Below are 20,717 nucleotides of genomic sequence, written 5' to 3' on the forward strand. Positions count from 1 at the left end.
TTCCTGGTGGAAGAGGCTCTTTGTGCTTGGAAGTGGTTCGAGCTGGTTTGGGTGCGAAGTCGTGGTTTGGGAGGCATTTTTAGGACGAGATTGACTGTTTTGGTCTGGCGTTACCGTTACACTAGAAAATTACTCGTATTACACGTTAAAATAAGAACTGAATGTGAATTGAATAGGAAGGAGAACAAAGAAGAATCAATAGTATAATGTCCAAGTTATGATTGAGAACCATTTTCAGTAGACACATGATACATACAACAATTTAACAATATAATTTTAGAGCAGAGCAAAAATTCAGACCCGACTACTGTGATCCAAAAAACGTGCACCAAGTAAAGGCGTTTTCCGTTCTTCTCCTTTCAATGACAATAAAATCTAATCACCGAGTCTACACCGTCATCAGAACATGTTGCAAACAATGGCTATAAGGCATGTTTTTTTAACAAATGATATTAACTACACTCACATGAGGGAATTACACTCTCATAAAAATGTCTTCAACTTGTCACATGGACCGGTAGTTGAAGTGTACAGAGGGGCCAATTGTCACCCCGCACAAAGTACAGGTGGTTAAATGTAAAACATTTAGTTTTATGTGGCTAGTTTCACAAAGTGAAACAATGAAAGTGGCATTTGTGCAATTTCCAAAAGAAGAAAACGAAAACCTTTCGTTCTGGTAAAAAATATCAGTTTCAACAGTTGAAGCCGTTCTGAAGAACCTGAACACTGCGGCGCCCTATTCTGTCGTATCGGAGAGTGTGGGCCACCCAACCAACCTCCAGCAATGGCAGAGAGTGAGAGTCGAAGCGTCGCCGAAGAAACCTTGAAGCCCTTTTACCAGAGGGCCTCTGAAGCCGAGGTATGTTTCCCACCTTTTACTTGTAGCCTTGATATCCTTATGCTTCTCAACTCTGCTCAACTCTACATATATATATATATATGTATATATATATATATATGTATTTATTTATCGTGAAGGTGGAGAGTTAATGGCGTCAGTATTTGGCGATTTGGGTTTGATTGTTTGTATCTGAGAATCATGGGTTCGATTAGGATAGGTTATATGTTGTAGGTTCTTTAATTAAGAAGATGAAGTCTAGGGTTTGGATTAGGAAAGGTTATAGGTTCGATTCCCTCTAATGGAACCAAAATAAAAATTTTAGGGTTTCATCTTCATGGTCAGTGGATGAAGATAAGTCTCAATTTCTCTCACTCAGTTGTTGGATTAAGAACTGTTGTGTTTACAAGTCTTCATGTTCAGTGCAATTGTCTAATGCTATTTGAAATATGCCACAAGTCCATGATTGGGAAGAAACGAATGAATCCCTTACTTTTCTGCATAAGTTTGTTTGAAAGAATATCAATAATTTTGTTTCGACAAGTACAAAACAAAAGGAAACGTAACATTATTTGTAATTCATGAATGCAAAAATAATGTCTACCCTACACATTCCATTATTCCAATGAGACATTGATAGTACCTAACTACTTATAGAGTTGTAGTTGAGAAGCTTTGAAAGCTTTTAAAGCTATAGTTTGATATTGATGGTTTCAGGACCTTGTTCTTAAATTCACAGCTTTCAATAATTGTCGATTCACTCTGACTTTTCGTTATCCCCCAAGGGATTTATTACCACCACATTCTTATTTGTTTTGCTCCAACTGATCTGAAAGCAGACTCTATGAAAGTAGGCATAAAACTCTATCGTGCACAGACTAATGATATGCTGATGAATAATATTTGATTGATTATGTATTGTTTGATGATAGAGACTTACCTTCTCCTATTTGGAATAATTTTCTCTTTCATTGCTTCCAATATAGCCCTTATCATTTTTGTAGATGAGATGTTTTCTACGAGAAAAGTATATATTTCTAGTTTATGTAGCATGTTTGGTGACTGAAACTTTTGATTTTTCCGCTGTAATCTTCCTAACTTGGCATATTTCTTACATAGGACCGCTTATCAAGGCTTGAAGCTGCCCTCGCAAGCAAGAAGGGTAGGTTTAATGGCACCCATTGTGCAATAGTGTTTTGTTCATGGCCAAGAACACAGGACCTCACTTTTCCTCTTTTCTCTTTTGTTTTAATTTTTTTTGTTGGATGCTGGTTATGGAACCTTGCAGATTCTGCAACTGATGGTTCTTCAAAGGTGATCAACGAACTCCATTCACAGATAAAAGATGCATGTGCGAAGGTGTCTTTAGAAGAAGAAAAGGTATTATTGCATCAATTGTATCTTATCTTTTCTTTTCTTTTCTTTTCTTTTTTTTTTTTTTTTTTCTTCTCAGTTGGAAAGTACTGAGGAAATCTGAAGATCTTTTTTTGTTCATTTTTGGTGACTTGCAGAACAAGAAGCTTGCTGCTGAAAATGCAAAGCTCCAATATCGCATACAACATCTTGTTCAGGCAGTGAAAGATGGCGATGACAAGTTGGAGAAAATGAAAGTGAGTTATAACTTATAACTCGTACGGATTGTGTGGAAAAAGATAGTGGTATTTCGTCGTCCTTTCAGATTGGGGATTTGCTTCCTATAGAAAAAAATATTATGATATGTTAGAAAATATAGCATAGCATCTATTGAGGAAAAGAAAAAAGAGATAAAAACTGAATTTATTATTGGACTTGGGTTGATGAGGTCACAATGCTATGCCAACCTTCAGTCGTTCAACAATTTTACTTGAGTTGACACCTTGGCTTTTTGACCATTGGTTTGCTTGCATTTAATCAAGTGCGTCCCATACCTAGTTCCGATGAAGCACCTTAAGCACCTAGAACTAATACTGGGTTGAGTTAGACCCGGTGGACTCATCTAGGTTTGGGTTACGTAGCTCTTAGATGTGGACCACCTACTTTTAACTTGTAGATTGCTGTCGTACATCTCCAATGTGGGATTATGCCCATTACGTCCATGGCATGTTTATCTAGCCAAACAACCCCAACATATAGGTGTTCTTGTTAGCATCACTGGTTTGAGCAATAGTTTATCTCCCTTTAGTTACTGGGAAGATTGTTCATTGTGAAATTTTCTTGCGTTTTATACATGAATCAGTGTGTTGCCAAAATTTCTTGCCTGTGTGCATTCAGAGCGTGTCAAGAGGCAAAAAAATTGTATGATAATATAAATAGAAGTTGAATATCCCTGCAAGAAGTCAATCACCTGGGTTTTGACTGACTGAGTCAAATTTAGAGAGTACGATACTACGAATAACTATAAACACTTTTCATTAGTTTCGCTAAACTCCTCCATTTTCTTTTCGTAAATACATATTTGCAGCATTGGTTGTTGAAAGAGGGGTCATAAGGATGTTGTCTTTCAGTTTGATATTTTCAGTCCGTTTTAGATGCTTTTGTTAAGCTTTATACAATACATGGCGCATCCAGTTAATATCTGAATTTGTTTCGACAGGTAACGATGCACGAGTAACTGGGGACATGGAAGTCGGATGCATATGATCGTGAACCTATATAATTATTCCTCGCTAACAGATTTGAGCTGGATTTGCTACATTAGAAATATATAATTATTGATAAATGTTATACCGCATGATTCCAACATCTTGTACTTATTTTTAGCTTTTGCCTTTCCGGCAGAGAGATGCTAGATGATATAATGTAGCCTTGCCACTTGGGATTGAGGAGATCTCAACCCTTCGTCATATTTCACAATTTTTAAATATAATATGAAATATTCAACGTTCTAAAACATGCTAGGCTAGTGTCTAGGCGGATTAGGTTGATTTAAGTAAATTTATTATACTTATAAAAATACATAATTTTATTGGGATACATAATTTGTAAAATAAAATGATATATAGATTATAAAGTATTAGAATATATTGAAAATCTAAGGAACAAGCAAGCATATAATAAGTATCATCTAAACATTCAACATGTCTCTTACATTTTATTGACAAAAAAAACAAATGCAAAATGAAAGATACCGATTTTCTGTCAAAATGAGGGTTGTGACCTAGACAGATGTCTAGGCAGATTTAGATGGGTTAAGTGGGTGCCTAAGTGGACAAGGTGGATGCCTAAGATGGTCTAGGCGCTCTTTCTTAATTTTCAAACGCCTAAGAATCAATTGGGATGGTGGCCAACCGTCTAGTGACTAGACAGAGATTTTTAAAACGGTCAAAATATTAAAAGATTAGTTTATCCTAGTGTAAAAATGACTTTATAAAGCAATCCCTCTTAAAAATGACATTGGACCTTTGCCCTTATTTCATTTATATAAAATTTGATTTTTCAAAAAAAAAAAAAAAAAAAAAAAAAAAAAAAAAAAAAACATTTTGTATAACAATATTACTTTATGGTGTGTTGTTACTGACACTCTAAACATGTTCATTAAACACGCTTAAATTTTTTGTGTTTAAAAAGAAAATACATACAAAAATGCAGGATGGTGTTGTGAATCATTCAAGGCATTTGCAAGAATAATTCAACTAGATTGTTCCTTGTTGACTCCACTTGAATTATAATTTATTGATAAATACATCTTTGAGTTAGTGACTTGTGACTCACTCATATATTTGAGAACATGAGTCTTGGTGAGTTTGCGCTTCAAGGAGATTGACTAGCCATTCATTCAAGGACATTTTTAGGCATTTTGGAATGAACTTCATCAACGTTTTTGTGCTGTTAGATCCGTCCATTTATTAATGAAATTGTCCATGATATACAAGGTGGGTAAAAACATATAACCAGTGGGTGTCAATTGCAATACTTTGTCTTTGTTTACGAATCATGTTCTACTAGTAATTTTATACAAAATAGGAAGGAGGAGGGTTTGAACACCGAATATAATGGAGGAAGAGAAAAATCTTAACTACTTGGCCAATTCTTTTTTCCAAATCCTATGGTATCGCACACATCCCTAAGGAGTTTAAATTTTAAGATTGTCTATCCATTGCACAAATTTCAAAGTTTAAACTCATCAAATTATGATAAATAAGACGTTGAGCAACATCATCACTTGAAGGTAGTTAGAATAAATATTCCTACACTCGGAAGGTTAAGACTAATCCTAGTGGAGCCCAAAAATACAAAAAGCATTTCAGCCCAGCTTGACCATAGTCAAATGACACAACTAATCTTCCAAAGCTACCCTTACAGTGTTCAATAATTTACAACCACCATCCATCCAGCTGCTAAAAGCAATAAACTGACGCGATAACCAATTCCTCCTTCCTCTCTGACGCTCATCTTCTCTCCACAACTTCTTTTTCTCCCGGCGGAAGCGGCTCCTCCGGTCCTCCTCCACTCGGGCAACCGGTATCCTTCATTTCCTCTCTCTTCCTTAATTTTCCTCTTTTGGGTTTATTTTTAAGCAAATTTCTCTCTCCCCCTCTCTCTCCCCCTCTCTCTCCCTCTCTGTTTTTGATTCTGCATTGCAGCAAATGGGTAGCTTGATTTTTGTTCTTTTCTCTCATTAATTAATTTCCATGATTCCGAAATGGCTTAAGACCAATTGGGTTTAATAATTCCTGGGTTTTATTTCACTAATTTGTTTACTTGGTTAACCAAGTTGCTTTTATTGCAATTTGGTAAAAAAATTATGGAAATTGTTGTGATGATAATGCATGTGAAAACTTGCCTGATTAGTGTTCGATGAATTGCATATGTTTAACTCTTTATTTCTTGCCACTCATATGCACAGGATTAGCCTGAAATGAAATGCTTCTTTGGGATTTGCATGTGGGTTTCTCCAGTCTATATATTTCATGTAGAATTTCATTGTCAGTTTTTTCACTGATGCTTTTCGAAAGACACTGCAACTGTTGCATGCTGAATCTGGGTCCTCAGTCGTTTCCTTTCTTTCGTTTCTCGATCAGATTGTTTTCCTTTGCCATATTAGTGGTTATTAAGACATTCTACATATGAATTCCGTTAATAATGGTGTTCTATGCGAACTACATTGTCATTTCTTGCGCTTCATCTGCTTTGTGTGGGTGAGAGAGATAGGGGTAATCTTCAAGAAGGACTGTATTTGTTAGAGTATGCTATTGGTGAGTTCTTATGTGTGAGTGGGTTGGTTGCGGGGTATGTGGAGAAAGATTGAGTGCTAAGCCACGTAAGTGAAAACATTGGCTGGTCTGGAACAAGGATGGCACCATATTCATTTGTCTCACAGAGAAATAAAACTTTGAAATATTTTCACTGTCACAGTAATTGCTTGATTATATGATCCTACTATATTTGAGCTTGTTGCAGATTCTAAATTTTAATCCGCAGCAGTGATGGATGGCTCGTCTCAGGCGACAGGATCTAATCCTGCCTCAGGGTTAGATTTTAACAATTTTCAAAGTAGGATGGCAAATGATGATCAGCGCTTTCTCTTGTACTTCATTATCGGTACCTACTTTGGGCCCGATCTTAAAGGAGAGAGGCCATCAAAGTCAGTGTTGCAGAGAATAGCTGAGCGACTTCCACCATATACTATTGAGCAACTAGGTGGCTCCCGCCTGAAAATGGCAGAGGTAGAGCAGGTGTACTATTATGTTCTTCGGAAGGCTGACCAATCTGCCATTGCTAAATTACCTTTGTTAAGCCAGTTCTTCCATGGTAGCCTCCGTACCCATAGAGAAGATGCCACAGCCAATTACCCTCAGTTTACGGATCTCTTTCCTCTTCTCCTCCACCCCCATTCACAGTTCAATAACAAAGATGATATCTTTGAGAACATTGTATTTATTCATAACCCAGAAATATATTACATTAAGCCAAAGGATATCGAACGATTTAAGAGGCTTACTGGACTGGAGGATTTTCTTCTGGATAGAGATGCTGCAAAGCTGCATACTGTTCCTGATGGAAGTGTTTTATATAATGTGTTGGAGCAGGAGCCGAAGTCCAATGGTGAGTCACCTCCCGCTAGTTCTTGCCAAAGTTCTAGGGGAACAAAACATTTAGAGGATCTCATGGAATTGAACGATCCTCTGAAACCTATGCATGTTGAAGCACCTATCAGTACCGTTCCAGATAGTGGTACTCCTATGATGCATAGTTATATGTCCCCGCACATGAATAAAAAAACCTCTGAGCCTGTGGAGAAACTTGATCGTGCTATGATTTTTCTTCCTTCTCTTCCAACTAAAAAAGAGTTGTCCAATATTGTAGCTGCCACAAGAGATGGATTTGCATTGACTGGGAGTGCGGCAATGGCGAAGGTGGGACCAACGATAGGGCTCATTGACATTGGAGAATGTGATGACTCCTACCTGTTTCGTGTATCTCTTCCTGGAGTGAGAAGAGATGAAAGTAAGTTTCTCTTTACAACTTAGATATCTCTTGTATCTCTCTCATATCGCAGTCACATACTTATCTCTGTGGCCACCTGTATTGCCTCTTTGATACTACCACTTTTATACGTAATCAAATGATGTAGAGCGATGATCCGCAGGGGAATTCAGCTGTGAAGTTGAAAATGAGGGCCAAGTATTGATAAGAGGAGTGACGGTAACAGGCGAGAAGACAGTCCGCAGGTACTCTCAGATGTTTGAAATGCAAACACAGAATCTTTGCCCTTCTGGGCAGTTTTCTATCTCGTTTCAGCTACCTGGTCCAGTTAATCCGCAGCAGTTTTCTGGTAATTTTGGGACGGATGGAATTCTGGAGGGAATTGTGATGAAACGAAAAGATGTCAGTAGTAAGTATGCGTAGCTGAAGTTTAGTGAGCCGCTGTATATTTGTTAGGAACACTGACATAAGGAGTTCTGTTCTTGCCAAATTCCGTTGCGTGATATTGTCATTGAATTGATGTCTGCAAAATGTTGCAAGTGCCTCAGCTGCTATCGTCATTAGATCCTCAATGCGCGATATCAACTGAGGCACGGGTAACTAGAGAAAATGGTTGAAAAAATGATGCATGAATTTCCAACTTATTTGGACAATAGGGGACAGAGGATCCAGCGATGTTCTGATCTAATTTAAATTACACGGAGATGAATCCGAATTTGGATGCAAAAGAAGGGAGGGCTAAACCCTACGCCCACCCTTCAACTGACATGGGGGGTTCCAAGTTAAGTTCCGACAGGTCCAAATTATTACCAATACTGAAAATTTTGAGTATTTCGATCGAACTAGCAAGAGTTTCTAGAATTTCAAAATTACAAAATAAATTGGGAGTGGGTGAGAGAGAGGAACGACAAAGAGAGAGAAGAGCTTATGTGTATGTGAATTGGGCGTTCAACCCTAAATGGGGCACGGCTGAATCTTAAAGAGAAAGGAATCGTGCGGCTAGACTTATTTTAGGACTCTAAAGAAACAGTTGGAGAGTGTTTGGACCGATTGTCAACGACTTGAGATGCTTTATTGCAGGAATGCCGCACTCGATGATCAACCTTGTTCAACGGGAAGGAAATGAGGCGGCGCATCGTCTTGTTAGGATGGGTCTTAGTAGCTCTTGGGAGTGTATGTGGTTTGAGGAACCTCCGGATTTGATTTAGGTTATATTAGTCAAGGATGGATTGTAATTTATTGTTTCATTGACGTTGATTGTTCATTTGAGGATAGCTTCCAGTTTGTTCGGGACACTCTTTTCCTTAGACCGGGTTGAAAGCCCCGGCAAGGTTTTTATCGAGGCTCAGTGAGCACACTATCCTCAAGATGTATGTATTCTTTGTTTACCTAATGAACATTGTACTTTGTTTCCAAAAAAAATAAAAAAAAACAAAAACAAAAAATTTATAAGATAAGGTGCACATAAACTGCTTATCTCCTAATAGTGTTTCACTCCAACTAGGACTCATCTTCGTTGTGCAATTCCTTATCTTCTAAGTCTCAACTTTAATTCCTCCAGATTTTAGTACATGTTTAACACCTTAATTCCTTGTCTTCCAAGTCTCAACTTTAATTCCTCCAGATTTTAGCACATGATTAACACCTTCTAAACTCAAAAAACGTCTCGCCCATATGCTATCCACGCATGTTATCCAATCCAAGTCCAAAACTGCTTCTAGTTGCTCCATTTGACCTCTAATTGTCAACTTTACCAACTAAACCTACAATAAAACGAAATATAACTTAAATCACTATAACAAATGGAAATTGACTAAGTAAATGAAAACAAATAAGATAACAAGGTCGTATAAGTATGCTCCTATCAAATTCCCCCACACTTATCTTTTGCTAGTCCCCAAGCAAAACAAAGAAAACAAAGAAAACAAAACAAAAACCTAAACCATCCAACAATTGCCTCAGGGATTTCCAATGAACCATGACATGTAAAAAATCACTACTTAGTCCTTACATAGATTTTAGCCATCTTACTCTTGAGCTTATACTTAACCCCAACAACCACTCACTAGCTCGCCATTAATCAATTAAATCAACATTTGAAAGTAGTAACACGTCTTAGAGAATTCAACAAATTCCTCACCGGATACCCTCTCTATTGTCACACAGATTTTCTAGCTGCATTCTCTATACTAAGTATACGTGAAAAGATTGATGTAAACATGTAGATTAACACTTACATATGTTATAAAAATGAAGGCACTTTCTGGAATTAGTAATACTTCGTATATATATGATCTCATAAACTAAATGTCACTTCTTAGAAGCGAGAACCAGGGATCCTATATGCTCATACTAATTTCCAACTCCACATATTCAAACACACAACAATCAAGATAAAAGTTTAAGGGTTGGAACGGGGCTCAGGTATTGGCTAACAATGAAGGGTTAAGGATAAACAAAAGGTCTTAAACAGATAGTAAGCAAAGTAATGAAATCAACACTTAAAATTTAACTTTTTATTGCAGTACCCAACTATGAACACAACGGGAGATCCGATAACCCATTTTCAATTTCAATTGGGCGTTGTAGGGAAACCCTAAAACACCTAGATCAAAATCTAATTTTGGGCAAAACCCTGCTATCGCTACTCATGAATATGCTGATCTAAGAGTAATACTCATTTGAAATAGAAAACGAAAATACAATGGTGATGAATATTTATTTTCGTTGCGTGAGTTTAAATTTTTAGATTTGTGTCTATCCACTATACAGATCTTGAAATTTAAACTCATCTAACAGTGATAAATAAGATGATAAGTATCACTATCACTTGAGGATGGTGAGCAAAAATATTCTCCTAAAATAGTATGGGTACTAATTTCAACAAACTTTGTTTTCTCTTCGTACATCCATCCATGTTTAATTCTAACCACTAAATCGAATAATGTAAAGAAAATCAAAGGAAAAAATGAACAAGTGTGCAAGTAGAGAACAAGATTATAAATGAGAAATTAGAGTGAAGTGAACTACATTAGTGAGACGAGTACAAAAGAAAATAGTAATTTGAGAAAGGACAAATTGGTAATTAAAGTAACACACGGCGCTACTTTGACGCCAAAGTTTCAAATTGGAGGCAAATCCTAACGCGTAACGGTAACATAAGCGGTCTGTGTCTCCTTCTCCTTCTGGGATTCGATGATTTAACCTATAAAAAGGAAAGATTGGAGTTCTTACAAACAATTGCTACTTGCTACTGCCAGAGAGAGAGATATACAGAGCAGAAAAAACAACTGTCTTCTTCTTCCTTCGATCGTCATTCATTCTTCTGAGTAATTCATTCTTCTCCTTCAATCTCCATCGATTTGATCGCAATACCAATCTGGTTACTTCTAAGAACAAAGCGATGAGGAAGAAACTTACATCTGTTTGGACCCACAATTTTGAGCAAGAACTCGCCTCCGTCGATCGGTGTCTCTGCCGTTTTCCGATCGTCTCGTTCGACACCGAATTTCCGGGGTTTCTCCGCAACACCCCCAGAGGCGCTTCCGAGGGCCTGCGTTACCAAGATCTCGCATTTAACGTCGATTCTCTCAAACTCATCCAACTGGGTATCACCCTGTTCGACGACCGCGGCAACGTCGGCGGCACCTGGGAGTTCAACTTTCGGGGTTTTGACGAGGAAACCGACCCCCATGTTCCAGAATCCATCGCCCTCCTCAAAGCCAATGGCTTGGATCTCGAGAAATTTGGGAAGTTCGGCATCGATTCGGATATTTTTGTGGAGGGTTTCGTTGAGATTTTAAGGGTGCACAGGGGGCGGCTTGTATGGGTGAGCTTCCACGGCCTCTACGACTCGGCCTATGTAATGAAGCTGGTGACGAGGAAGACCATCCCCAGCTCCCCCACTGAGTTCGCAAAGGTGGCAGGTCGTTTGTTCGAGAGGGTCTACGACTTGAAGTTTATGGCCAAGTACTGCCCGGGCCTATTTGGGGGCGAAATTGGGCTCGAAAGGATGGCAACAATCCTCGGAGTGCAGCGTTGCGGGGATGCCCATCAAGCGGGTTCCGACAGTCTGTTGACGGCTGAGTTATTCCTGAAGATGAGGAGTCAATTTGGGTTGAAGCCTGGAATGTACGAGGGATTTCTCTACAGTCTTAGTCCCAAGATTTGTGGTGCTTCTAAGTATCTTTGTTCCTCTGTACACACTGTACACAGAGCTCCTCCTCATTCGGTGATTCTTGTCCCTGCGTTCCCCACAAGACCCGTCATTCTCATCCGCCACCCCTTCTCCCGTGATCAATCATGCCAGAGCCGCCATCATGCTGCCCCAGTTATGCTTTACCGTCATCCTCCTCCCGTGTTTCTGCATCGGCGTCCATGTAGTCCTTTTCCTGCTTTGCCTCAAGCCCTTCCTGAAAACCACATTCACATGTGAATTAATGTTGTTAGAATATATAGTTCATATGATATCCATATTTGTAACACTCTTGTAATTGTCCATACATTCATTCATTCATTCGATTAATGGAATACAAGTTTATTTCAATCAGTTCAATTTTCTTATTTCCATTCCTTTTATTCAACTTGGTTGAATAACAACTGCACATTTACATACAAAACATAATCCATTTACTCTCAGCAGAAACTTGTTTCATCAAATCTTGTATGCGCTATACAGAATCTCAAATGTGAAAGTAAAAGTTTGTGAACAAAACGGTAGCTAGTGCAAATCTGACCTATTCCGAACAAAATGGAGAGACAATAGAGAAAAACAAATCTGTACGCCAAGGTCTAAAATTAACAACAGCCAAGCTTTTCGGCTATTTTCTCAACCAAAACATCTTTCCGAAACTTAGTTGTCAGGTTGATTGCCTGTGCCGCCAACTGCTTCAGTTCAATTATGTTCTCCTTCTGAAGATCTTCCTCTTTGGATAGACTGCACTCTGAAGGTCCTCCATGCTCCCACCATCAGTTGCAACCTTGTGTCCATACCATGAAACACAGAACTGTTATTCGAAATGTAACCCATACTCTTCACTTGTCTCAATAAGGCCTTAAACTTCTTATATATTTCTACTGACTCTAGCAACCGGTCTCCACCATAGAACATTTGGAAGTTTCCGTTACATTCAACTGAGATGTAGGCAGCTATTTTCTTGACGCCTCTTTTTCACTTCCTCACCTTATCGACAAGGTTCCACCCTCCAGCAGCCACATACATGTTTGACATTAAGACATGATATCAACCAATATCAGCAGCTAATTCGAAATGCAAATCAACTGCATGCTGGCCCAGTACAACATTTTGGTGGATTCTCCAGGCACCCAATATAGCTCCCACCCTCCAGAATCTGGGCAAACTTGATTAAATGACTAAGTAGAACACATTTCAGTTAAACTAATAACTTGATTAAATGACTACGTAAAGAGGGAACAAGAGAGATACCATACAAGCATGCATGGCGTCTCCAGAGAACCCCACAAACAAATGGCTCTAAAGAAACCAGAAAGTCTACGGCTGGAATGGATTTAGCAAACAAAAACTTTGAGCTTTTGCGCGACCCAACCGATGGCTCTATGATCGATCCATTGCTTGTAGATCCAGTGTTGGGTTCCAATCACTTTGGTAAAATATGACCCCTGCAAGAGGACAAAGCATCTAAATAGATGGATGAACTATTAAGTCTAGTACGTAATTACAAGAGTTGAGAAAAGAAAGCTCATATGATAATGAAGTCCCTACCGTTGCTGCAAATCTCTAACCATGTCTCGCCTCCATTATCCATCAAGAAGTTGTAGGTATTTACATTTCCTCGACTGCACATCTAGAGTTATCAACAAGAGAAAAGAGGTAAACAGTTGGAATCCAAGTAGTAATACTATATGGTGCCGTGCGGTGAAGGTTTCCAAAAGGATGAAATAACTCAGTTAACATTAGCACAACCAGAACATCTAATGCAAGTTTTTCACAACATATTTCTTCACTCAATCAACAGATAGAAAAATAAAAGGCTCCAACCAACCTAAATAAGCATTTGATTTTCTTAACATCCGCACATAAACAAGGCATCACCACCGTATTCTTGAGTTTGCTCTGCCAAAATTCCCACATTTTGCTATTCGAATTATTACTCAAATTTAACACTTCCAATGGCACTTACACCTTCTACGACACGACAGTATGCTATGCTTGTCGAGTACTTCATCTGTGGCTAAGCCGGCACTGAATCGAATCGGGGGAGACCCGGTTGAAGGCGGAGACAACACGTCCCTTCAAATAGACCCAACATTTCAAATAGACGTTTTATCTCAAAAATAATTATTCCCCTTCATAAAAAAATTTTATGGGTTAAATTTTTAGCCCGATTATAAAAGTGAATTTAGAATAATTTTTTTCTTAAAGTAATTTTTTTTAAATGAAAAATTATGTAGATTATTCTAAATTAATTTTATGAATATTTTAACTTAAAAATATTTAGATTCCAATAAATATTAAAAATCATTAAATCGGCATCATAAAACTCGTGCAACACTATAAAAGAATATGAAACACATAAAATAAATTTTTTAATTACTTTAGCCGTTGGATTTAAATTTGAACTGTTAAATTTTTTTATTTATCATTGAATCATATTTGCCTCAAGAGTTAGAGCAAGTTGGTGTAAGTTGGGGTAAGTTGTCACATCCCGGCCCGGGGCGGAACCACTTCCCGGGCCGGGATGTGACATTTGGTATCAGAGCCTAACCCTGGTCGCGTGGTGTGCCGACGAGGACGTCGGGCCCCTAAGGGGGGTGGATTGTGACATCCCACATCGTCCAGGGGAGTGATCCTTAAGTGTATATTCCCATCCCTACCTAGCACGAGGCCTTTTGGGAGCTCACTGGCTTCGGGTTCCGTAGGAACTTCGAAGTTAAGCGAGAAAGGGGCTAGAGCAATCCCAGGATGGGTGACCCATCGGGAGGTTGCTCGTGAGTTCCCAAAAACAAAACCGTGAGGGAATGGTAAGCCCAAAGCGGACAATATCGTGCTACGGTGGTGGAGCGGGCCCGGGAAGTCGTTCCGCCCCGGGCCGAGATGTGACAATTTGGTATCAGAGCCTAAACCTGGCTGTGGTGTGCCGACGAGGACGTCGAGCCCCTAAGGGGGGTGGATTGTAACATCCCACATCGCCCAGGGGAGTGATCCTTAAATGTATATTCTCATCCCTACCTAGCACGAGGCCTTTTGGGAGCTCACTGGCTTCGGGTTCCATAGGAACTCCGAAGTTAAGCGAGAAAGGGGCTAGAGCAATCCCATGATGGGTGACCCACTGGGAAGTTGCTGGTGAGTTCCCAAAAACAAAACCGTGAGGGAATGGTAAGCCCAAAGCGGACAATATCGTGCTACGGTAGTGGAGTCGGGCTCGGGAAGTGGTCCCGCCCGGCCCGGGATGTGACAATTTGGTATCAGAGCCTAACCCTGGTCACGTGGTGTGCCGACGAGGACGTCAGGCCCCTAAGGGGGGTGGATTGTGACATCCCACATCGCCCAGGGGAGTGATCCTTAAGTGTATATTCTCATCCCTACCTAGCACGAGGCCTTTTGGGAGCTCACTGGCTTCGGGTTCCGTAGGAACTTCGAAGTTAAGCGAGAAAGGGGCTAGAGCAATCCCAGGATGGGTGACCCATCGGGAGGTTGCTCGTGAGTTCCCAAAAACAAAACCGTGAGGGAATGGTAAGCCCAAAGCGGACAATATCGTGCTACGGTGGTGGAGTGGGCCTGAGAAGTCGTTCTGCCTCGGGCCGGGATGTGACAGATACCAATTTGTCACATCCCGGCCCGGGGCGGATCACTTCCCGGGCCCGCTCCACCACCGTAGCACGATATTGTCCGCTTTGGGCTTACCATTCCCTCACGGTTTTGTTTTTGGGAACTCATGAGCAACTTCCCAGTGGGTCACCCATCATGGGATTGCTCTAGCCCCCTTCTCGCTTAACTTCAGAGTTCCTACGGAACCCGAAGCCAGTGAGCTCCCAAAAGGCCTCGTGCTAGGTAGAGATGTGAAATTTGGTATCAAAGCCTAAACCTGGCTGTGGTGTGCCGACGAGGATGTCGGGCCCCTAAGGGGGGTGGATTGTAACATCCCACATCGCCCAGGGGAGTGATCCTTAAATGTATATTCTCATCCCTACCTAGCACGAGGCCTTTTGGGAGCTCACTGGCTTCGGGTTCCATAGGAACTCCGAAGTTAAGCGAGAAAGGGGCTAGAGCAATCCCATGATGGGTGACCCACTGGGAAGTTGCTGGTGAGTTCCCAAAAACAAAACCGTGAGGGAATGGTAAGCCCAAAGCGGACAATATCGTGCTACGGTAGTGGAGTCGGGCTCGGGAAGTGGTCCCACTCGGGCCGGGATGTGACATAAGTTGTCTAAGACTAAAATAACAAAAAATAGCTTAATTTTGCAAATCATTTTGGCATATTTCTTTATCAAATTTAAGGTATTTTCATATTTTTTTGTTCTTATTTAAGAGAATTTTCATACCAAAATGGTTGATGGTGGACAAACTCATGTCTATTGATTTCAAATCTGAAGAACCAAAATAAAGAAGTATGTCAACGTTGAAAACTATTTAAATTAGAAAGCCTTTCAAATATTATAAATATTGAGTAATATACTTATATTAAATTATTGTTCAAGTATTAATTAATATACTTGATCATACATTGCAAATTTAAGCTTAAAATTTGGTCTATTAAAGATATTACGTTACATTATTGACGGAAGATGTTACAATTGCCACGCGTCAATACTTGTTTTGGAACATGAATTGTCAGAGCAGCCGTGGCTAATGCTTGCTTGCCACGTTTGCATGTTCCTTCCACCTACGAGTCGCCGTCCAACAACAATACGCAAGCCAACGTTGCTTATTCGAATACTCAAGTAAAATAAATAAAAAACTGAAAAAAAAAAAATGTAATTTCCATTTTACTACTAAGTTTCTCATTTTTTGACTTTCTGTACTCATATTATTTTTATTTCATTTTTGTCTTAAACTATAACTTTCTTACTATTTTATGCTTTAGTCGGTCTGACCAGCAATCTGTTTATTAATTACTAACGTGACAGGAATTTTGTTACCTCATGAGTACTTGAAAATTTTCGATTTAAAAAGAATAAAAGTGAGCCAAAAAAATTAACAATAATCTTATTATGTATAAATTAAGCACCCTAATAAAATAAAACATTTAAAATATCATAAAGTGCCCTTACAAAATTTTAGAAATACAAATTGAACCAAAAAGAGTTAAATTAATTTACCACTTTTTAATTTTGAATGGATTTTAAACTTTAGGAAAGAAAAAAAAAATTCAACGTTAGTGGGTGTTTATGTTTCATGTTTTTTTTTTGGAATAATTTTTAATAAAAATATAAATTAGCTATTTAAATAAAAATAAATAAAACAAAACATAATCTAATATAAAAAGACTAATACCAAACGCTTATGTGCGTGTGTAAGGGGCTAATAAAATAATAAAGCAAGAAAGATGTAAAATTAAAATTAGCCAAAAATTAAAAAAAGGAAAGAAAAGAAAAAGCCAAAGACCAAGAGTGCAGAAATAATAATAACTTTCCATTGAAGCTCAGAGCAGAGCTTCTTCTCCAAACAAATCCAATCCAAGGCTTCCAAGCACCTGTTCCACCAAACAAAATCTCTCCTCCTCCTTCAACCCATTTGAGCAATGTCGTCAAAGAAGCAAGCCATTTTCATATCTTCCCTCATAATCCTCTGGTACTCATCAAACATCGGCGTCCTCCTACTCAACAAGTTCTTACTCTCCAACTATGGCTTTCGATTCCCAATCTTCCTCACAATGTGCCACATGGCCGCCTGTGCAGTTCTCAGCTACCTCTCCATCGTCTTCCTCAAGATTGTGCCTCTCCAGACCATCAAATCTCGGTCCCAGTTCCTCAAGATTGCCACTTTGAGCGTTGTCTTTTGTGGGTCGGTCGTGGGTGGGAATATCTCTCTCAGGTACCTTGCTGTTTCTTTCAATCAGGCTGTCGGTGCAACGACGCCGTTTTTCACCGCCCTGTTTGCGTATTTGGCGACCTTGAAGAGGGAGGCCTGGGTTACCTATGCTGCTCTTGTGCCTGTTGTTGCTGGGGTGGTGATTGCCAGTGGGGTAATGCTTTTTTTTGTTAATTGGATCATGAATTTTAATCGCTATTTAATTGTTTAACATTGGTTTTTATTTGCTTCTGCATAAGCTCGTTTTTCGGATTATTTTGATTTGGTCTCTGTACAATGCTGTTAATTTCCCTGGTTCATCTTGCTGTGAATTTGGTACGAGATTTATTGATTTTCGGTCGAAAATGTAGTTAAGATATGATACTTGCTGATCCAGATCTGAATTTCAGCCACCGGGAGTAACCAGCGATGCATTGTTCTAGATATTCTATCTGGTTTAAACTTGAAACCGGAAATACATTTGGCTCGAGATTTTGGTATAGACAGATTACAAATATCAGAGAAGCACCATTATCTTAAAACAGTGTCACTTGTAGTTGTAATTGATAATGGACAATGCTACCTTTATCGTGGCAGAAGTAAGCAATTCGAGAAATGAGGGGTCATTCATATCCAAAACCATGCATGGATATTGTTGTTATCATGCGAGGCTGGTGTTTAAAGTTTGTGTTGGCATATGATATATGTATCTAATGAATTTTAAGAATGTAACAGCCTGTTTTTTCGGTTTACTGTTTTGGCTTATATTGTAGTCTGTGTTTTCACTTTTTATATCAGCAATGTGCTTTGATTCCAATTTTAATGGAATGATGGAAATTTCTCGGTTGGTGGCAGGGCGAGCCAAGTTTTCACTTCTTTGGGTTTGTTATGTGCATTAGTGCAACTGCTGCAAGGGCCTTTAAGTCTGTTCTTCAGGGTATCCTACTTTCTTCCGAAGGGTAAAACTTTAAAGCTTTTCACTGTATAATCTGTCATCTGAACTCTTTTATATTTAACCTTATATATTTGGACGGTTTCTGATTATTAACCTTTACCACCTGAGAATCTTTAAGAAGGGATTAAATCTCACTCTTTTCATGGTAAGGAAATTTTTTGAAAAAGTAAGGCATGATAACTTATTATAAATAACATTCACAACTAAAAATAATAGTATAACTATTAATGCAATTATTTCTTAGTTTATACCCAGACCTGTGCTGGTTGTAGGGAAGGAAGTAAATACCGTGGATTGGTTAAACTCTAATAACTTATGGAGGCTGATCTCAGAATGTGTTAGAATCCTACTGTTGTTTTATTATTACCTATTTTCTCTTCACAAAAGATTCAAGCAAGGGATGAGATAATGGAGATTTCTATAATTTCATCACACACAGCCATTTTCTTGGTTACCTTGAACCCCGAAGAGTCCTGAAACTCATATTTCATTTGGAAAATTCACCATTGTGGACGATACAATCATCAGAAGAAAGAGAGAGCTCAAAAGGGCCATTTTCGGGATACAGGGGCTTACGTGTCTTCTTTCCTTGTGTGAATGCTACACCCTGTGCCGTAGTTACAGATATTTCAGATTTGTAGGAATCATGTAAAATCATTTCTTTGTGGACAGACATAAATATATATGTCCAAAGAGATTCTGGTTAGACTGAAATAAATAACTAATCGCACGCTGTTAGACCTATTTTACAATTAGGACTGAGGGCTAGACCACCTCAAGCGTGAATTTTTCTTCTTAGGTAAAGAAAGCAATGAGTGTTTGAATATTGACCATTAAGTGTTGTATTCCTAATTGCTTATTTAATTTCGTTACTTACCAGTTACTAGAGCCTACACATACGTGTTAGATACATTCTCTTTAAGATTGAAGGCAGTTATCTCTTTCTTAATTGTAAACTTTTTCTTTGAGATGCATTTAGATATGATCCCCTTGCTTTATTTGATTGGCAATCAACGGACACACTGCAATCAAAACTATAATTTTCCAAATAGTTGTGATATATGTTCAGTTTGTAGGTTTCTCAGTTTCGTTCCATCTTTATCTCAAGCCAAATTAAATCACTATTTTCTTGCTGTGGTGTTTTCTTACTACTTGTTCTGTTTATGTCTTAACACTGAACAGGGAGAAGTTGAACTCAATGAATTTGCTGCTGTACATGTCTCCGATTGCTGTTTTAGTGTTGTTGCCTGCTGCACTTATAATGGAGCCCAATGTCGTAGATGCCACTCTGTCACTTGGAAGGGAGCATAAATTCATGTGGTTACTTCTTTTGATTAATTCAGTGATGGCATATTCTGCTAATTTGTCAAATTTTTTGGTGACCAAACATACAAGTGCATTAACGCTTCAGGTTTGGACTTCCTTCACCTTGATTTTCCTAATTCATATTGCCTGATCTAATTATTTCTCGAATTAATATGTTGATTGCTCTAATTTAGTAGATAGAAACCAACACACACCATTAATCAGGTTGGTTTTTCGTTTCTCTTGAATGTATGGTCCAGGTTGACAGTCTAGCAGCATAAGAACGTTGCTCGATTTATGAATTATGACCAAATTCCTCGTTTTCAAATAAAATGCAAACATTCACCCTAGAAGCTACTCCACAGTTCAGAACGGTCTATATTGTAGGTCCTTCAAGGGAAATCTTCACAAAAAATCCACTAAATTAGAATTGTATTTTAGTGTAGGAAAACACTGACTACCCCAAAACCGAGCAATCAAAACCCAAAATCCAACTCGTTGTGTGATTGTACACCCATAAAGTGTCAACTCTATTGGGAATAGGATCAAAACATTGATTAAACTGCTGCCGGTCGAAGCTAGTTATGACTGTAAGCTCGAAGTGTAAAAGGCCAGTTGAATGGCAACTGTGTTTGCACATAATCATAAGTCTTAAATGCAGTACAAACACATTTCGAATGCAGCTGAATCAATTTTTTGTAGGTGAACAACATGTTTATTTATTTTTGGCTCGTTCTTGGACTCGTATAATTTGTTTTATGGTAATTATTTTACAATCAGGTATTAGGCAATGCAAAAGGCGCAGTGGCTGTTGTTATCTCAATTCTTTTATTCAAGAACCCCGTGACTGCTATTGGCATTGGCGGTTACATGATAACTGTTATGGGAGTCGTTGCCTATGGAGAAGCAAAACGGAGGCTCAGATAAGTGATCCTTGACATTTACCAAATTCTTTGTTTTTGAAGGCTTAAGTATTTTGTTAGTGAGATTATGTGCACGTAGATTCTTAGCTAATATTGTTTTAGCAGAGAGAGAGAGAGAGAGAGAGAGAGAGAGAGAGAGAGAGAATTCATTGTGATGGTGTATTAGAGAAAGAAAGAGAATCCATTGTGGTGGTGTATTATTATGTATACAAGCAACTCCTTTTGTACCAGATTCAATCCTAATTATTCATAGGGCTAATGTATTTCCGGTCTCTCCGGTTCATTCCAAGTAAAACTCTT

The 20,717-nt window shown here is 38.7% G+C and overlaps 4 protein-coding genes across 4 annotated transcripts; all 4 read left to right on the forward strand.

Moving 5' to 3' along the window:
- The first annotated feature begins 677 nt into the window (after positions 1–677).
- On the forward strand, positions 678–3,662 carry LOC137745847 (uncharacterized). The gene is made up of 5 exons (XM_068485878.1): positions 678–859; positions 1,958–2,000; positions 2,127–2,218; positions 2,350–2,448; positions 3,411–3,662. The coding sequence occupies exons 1-5, from the start codon at positions 785–787 to the stop codon at positions 3,426–3,428; spliced, it is 327 nt and encodes a 108-aa protein (XP_068341979.1). The 5' UTR covers positions 678–784; the 3' UTR covers positions 3,429–3,662.
- Positions 3,663–5,183: 1,521 nt separating this feature from the next.
- On the forward strand, positions 5,184–7,861 carry LOC137746090 (increased DNA methylation 2-like). The gene is made up of 3 exons (XM_068486155.1): positions 5,184–5,278; positions 6,218–7,264; positions 7,407–7,861. Exons 2-3 carry the CDS (start codon positions 6,244–6,246, stop codon positions 7,664–7,666), a joined length of 1,281 nt encoding a protein of 426 aa, XP_068342256.1. The 5' UTR covers positions 5,184–5,278; positions 6,218–6,243; the 3' UTR covers positions 7,667–7,861.
- A 2,785-nt stretch (positions 7,862–10,646) lies between these two features.
- Positions 10,647–11,678, forward strand: LOC137744479 (putative CCR4-associated factor 1 homolog 8). Its single transcript, XM_068484283.1, has one exon. The coding sequence runs from the start codon at positions 10,647–10,649 to the stop codon at positions 11,676–11,678; it is 1,032 nt and encodes a 343-aa protein (XP_068340384.1).
- Positions 11,679–16,840: 5,162 nt separating this feature from the next.
- Positions 16,841–20,691, forward strand: LOC137744670 (UDP-URONIC ACID TRANSPORTER 1). Its single transcript, XM_068484437.1, has 4 exons — positions 16,841–17,409; positions 18,090–18,193; positions 19,372–19,600; positions 20,275–20,691. Exons 1-4 carry the CDS (start codon positions 16,966–16,968, stop codon positions 20,419–20,421), a joined length of 924 nt encoding a protein of 307 aa, XP_068340538.1. The 5' UTR covers positions 16,841–16,965; the 3' UTR covers positions 20,422–20,691.
- The last annotated feature ends 26 nt before the right edge of the window (positions 20,692–20,717 follow it).

Source organism: Pyrus communis, chromosome 9, assembly GCF_963583255.1.
Source record: "Pyrus communis chromosome 9, drPyrComm1.1, whole genome shotgun sequence".
In the NCBI taxonomy this organism is placed as follows: Eukaryota; Viridiplantae; Streptophyta; class Magnoliopsida; order Rosales; family Rosaceae; genus Pyrus; species Pyrus communis.

What these genes read in the sequence shown, in the direction of transcription:
- LOC137745847 (XM_068485878.1), top strand. Translation starts at nt 785, where the DNA reads ATGGCAGAGAGTGAGAGTCGAAGCGTCGCCGAAGAAACCTTGAAGCCC. An exon ending in TGCCCTCGCAAGCAAGAAGG is followed by an intron (nt 2,001 to 2,126) that starts GTAGGTTTAATG and finishes GGAACCTTGCAG; the next exon opens with ATTCTGCAACTGATGGTTCT. An exon ending in TGTCTTTAGAAGAAGAAAAG is followed by an intron (nt 2,219 to 2,349) that starts GTATTATTGCAT and finishes GGTGACTTGCAG; the next exon opens with AACAAGAAGCTTGCTGCTGA.
- LOC137746090 (XM_068486155.1), top strand. Translation starts at nt 6,244, where the DNA reads ATGGATGGCTCGTCTCAGGCGACAGGATCTAATCCTGCCTCAGGGTTA. An exon ending in TGGAGTGAGAAGAGATGAAA is followed by an intron (nt 7,265 to 7,406) that starts GTAAGTTTCTCT and finishes GATGATCCGCAG; the next exon opens with GGGAATTCAGCTGTGAAGTT.
- LOC137744479 (XM_068484283.1), top strand. Translation starts at nt 10,647, where the DNA reads ATGAGGAAGAAACTTACATCTGTTTGGACCCACAATTTTGAGCAAGAA.
- LOC137744670 (XM_068484437.1), top strand. Translation starts at nt 16,966, where the DNA reads ATGTCGTCAAAGAAGCAAGCCATTTTCATATCTTCCCTCATAATCCTC. An exon ending in ATCCTACTTTCTTCCGAAGG is followed by an intron (nt 18,194 to 19,371) that starts GTAAAACTTTAA and finishes AACACTGAACAG; the next exon opens with GGAGAAGTTGAACTCAATGA. An exon ending in CAAGTGCATTAACGCTTCAG is followed by an intron (nt 19,601 to 20,274) that starts GTTTGGACTTCC and finishes TTTTACAATCAG; the next exon opens with GTATTAGGCAATGCAAAAGG.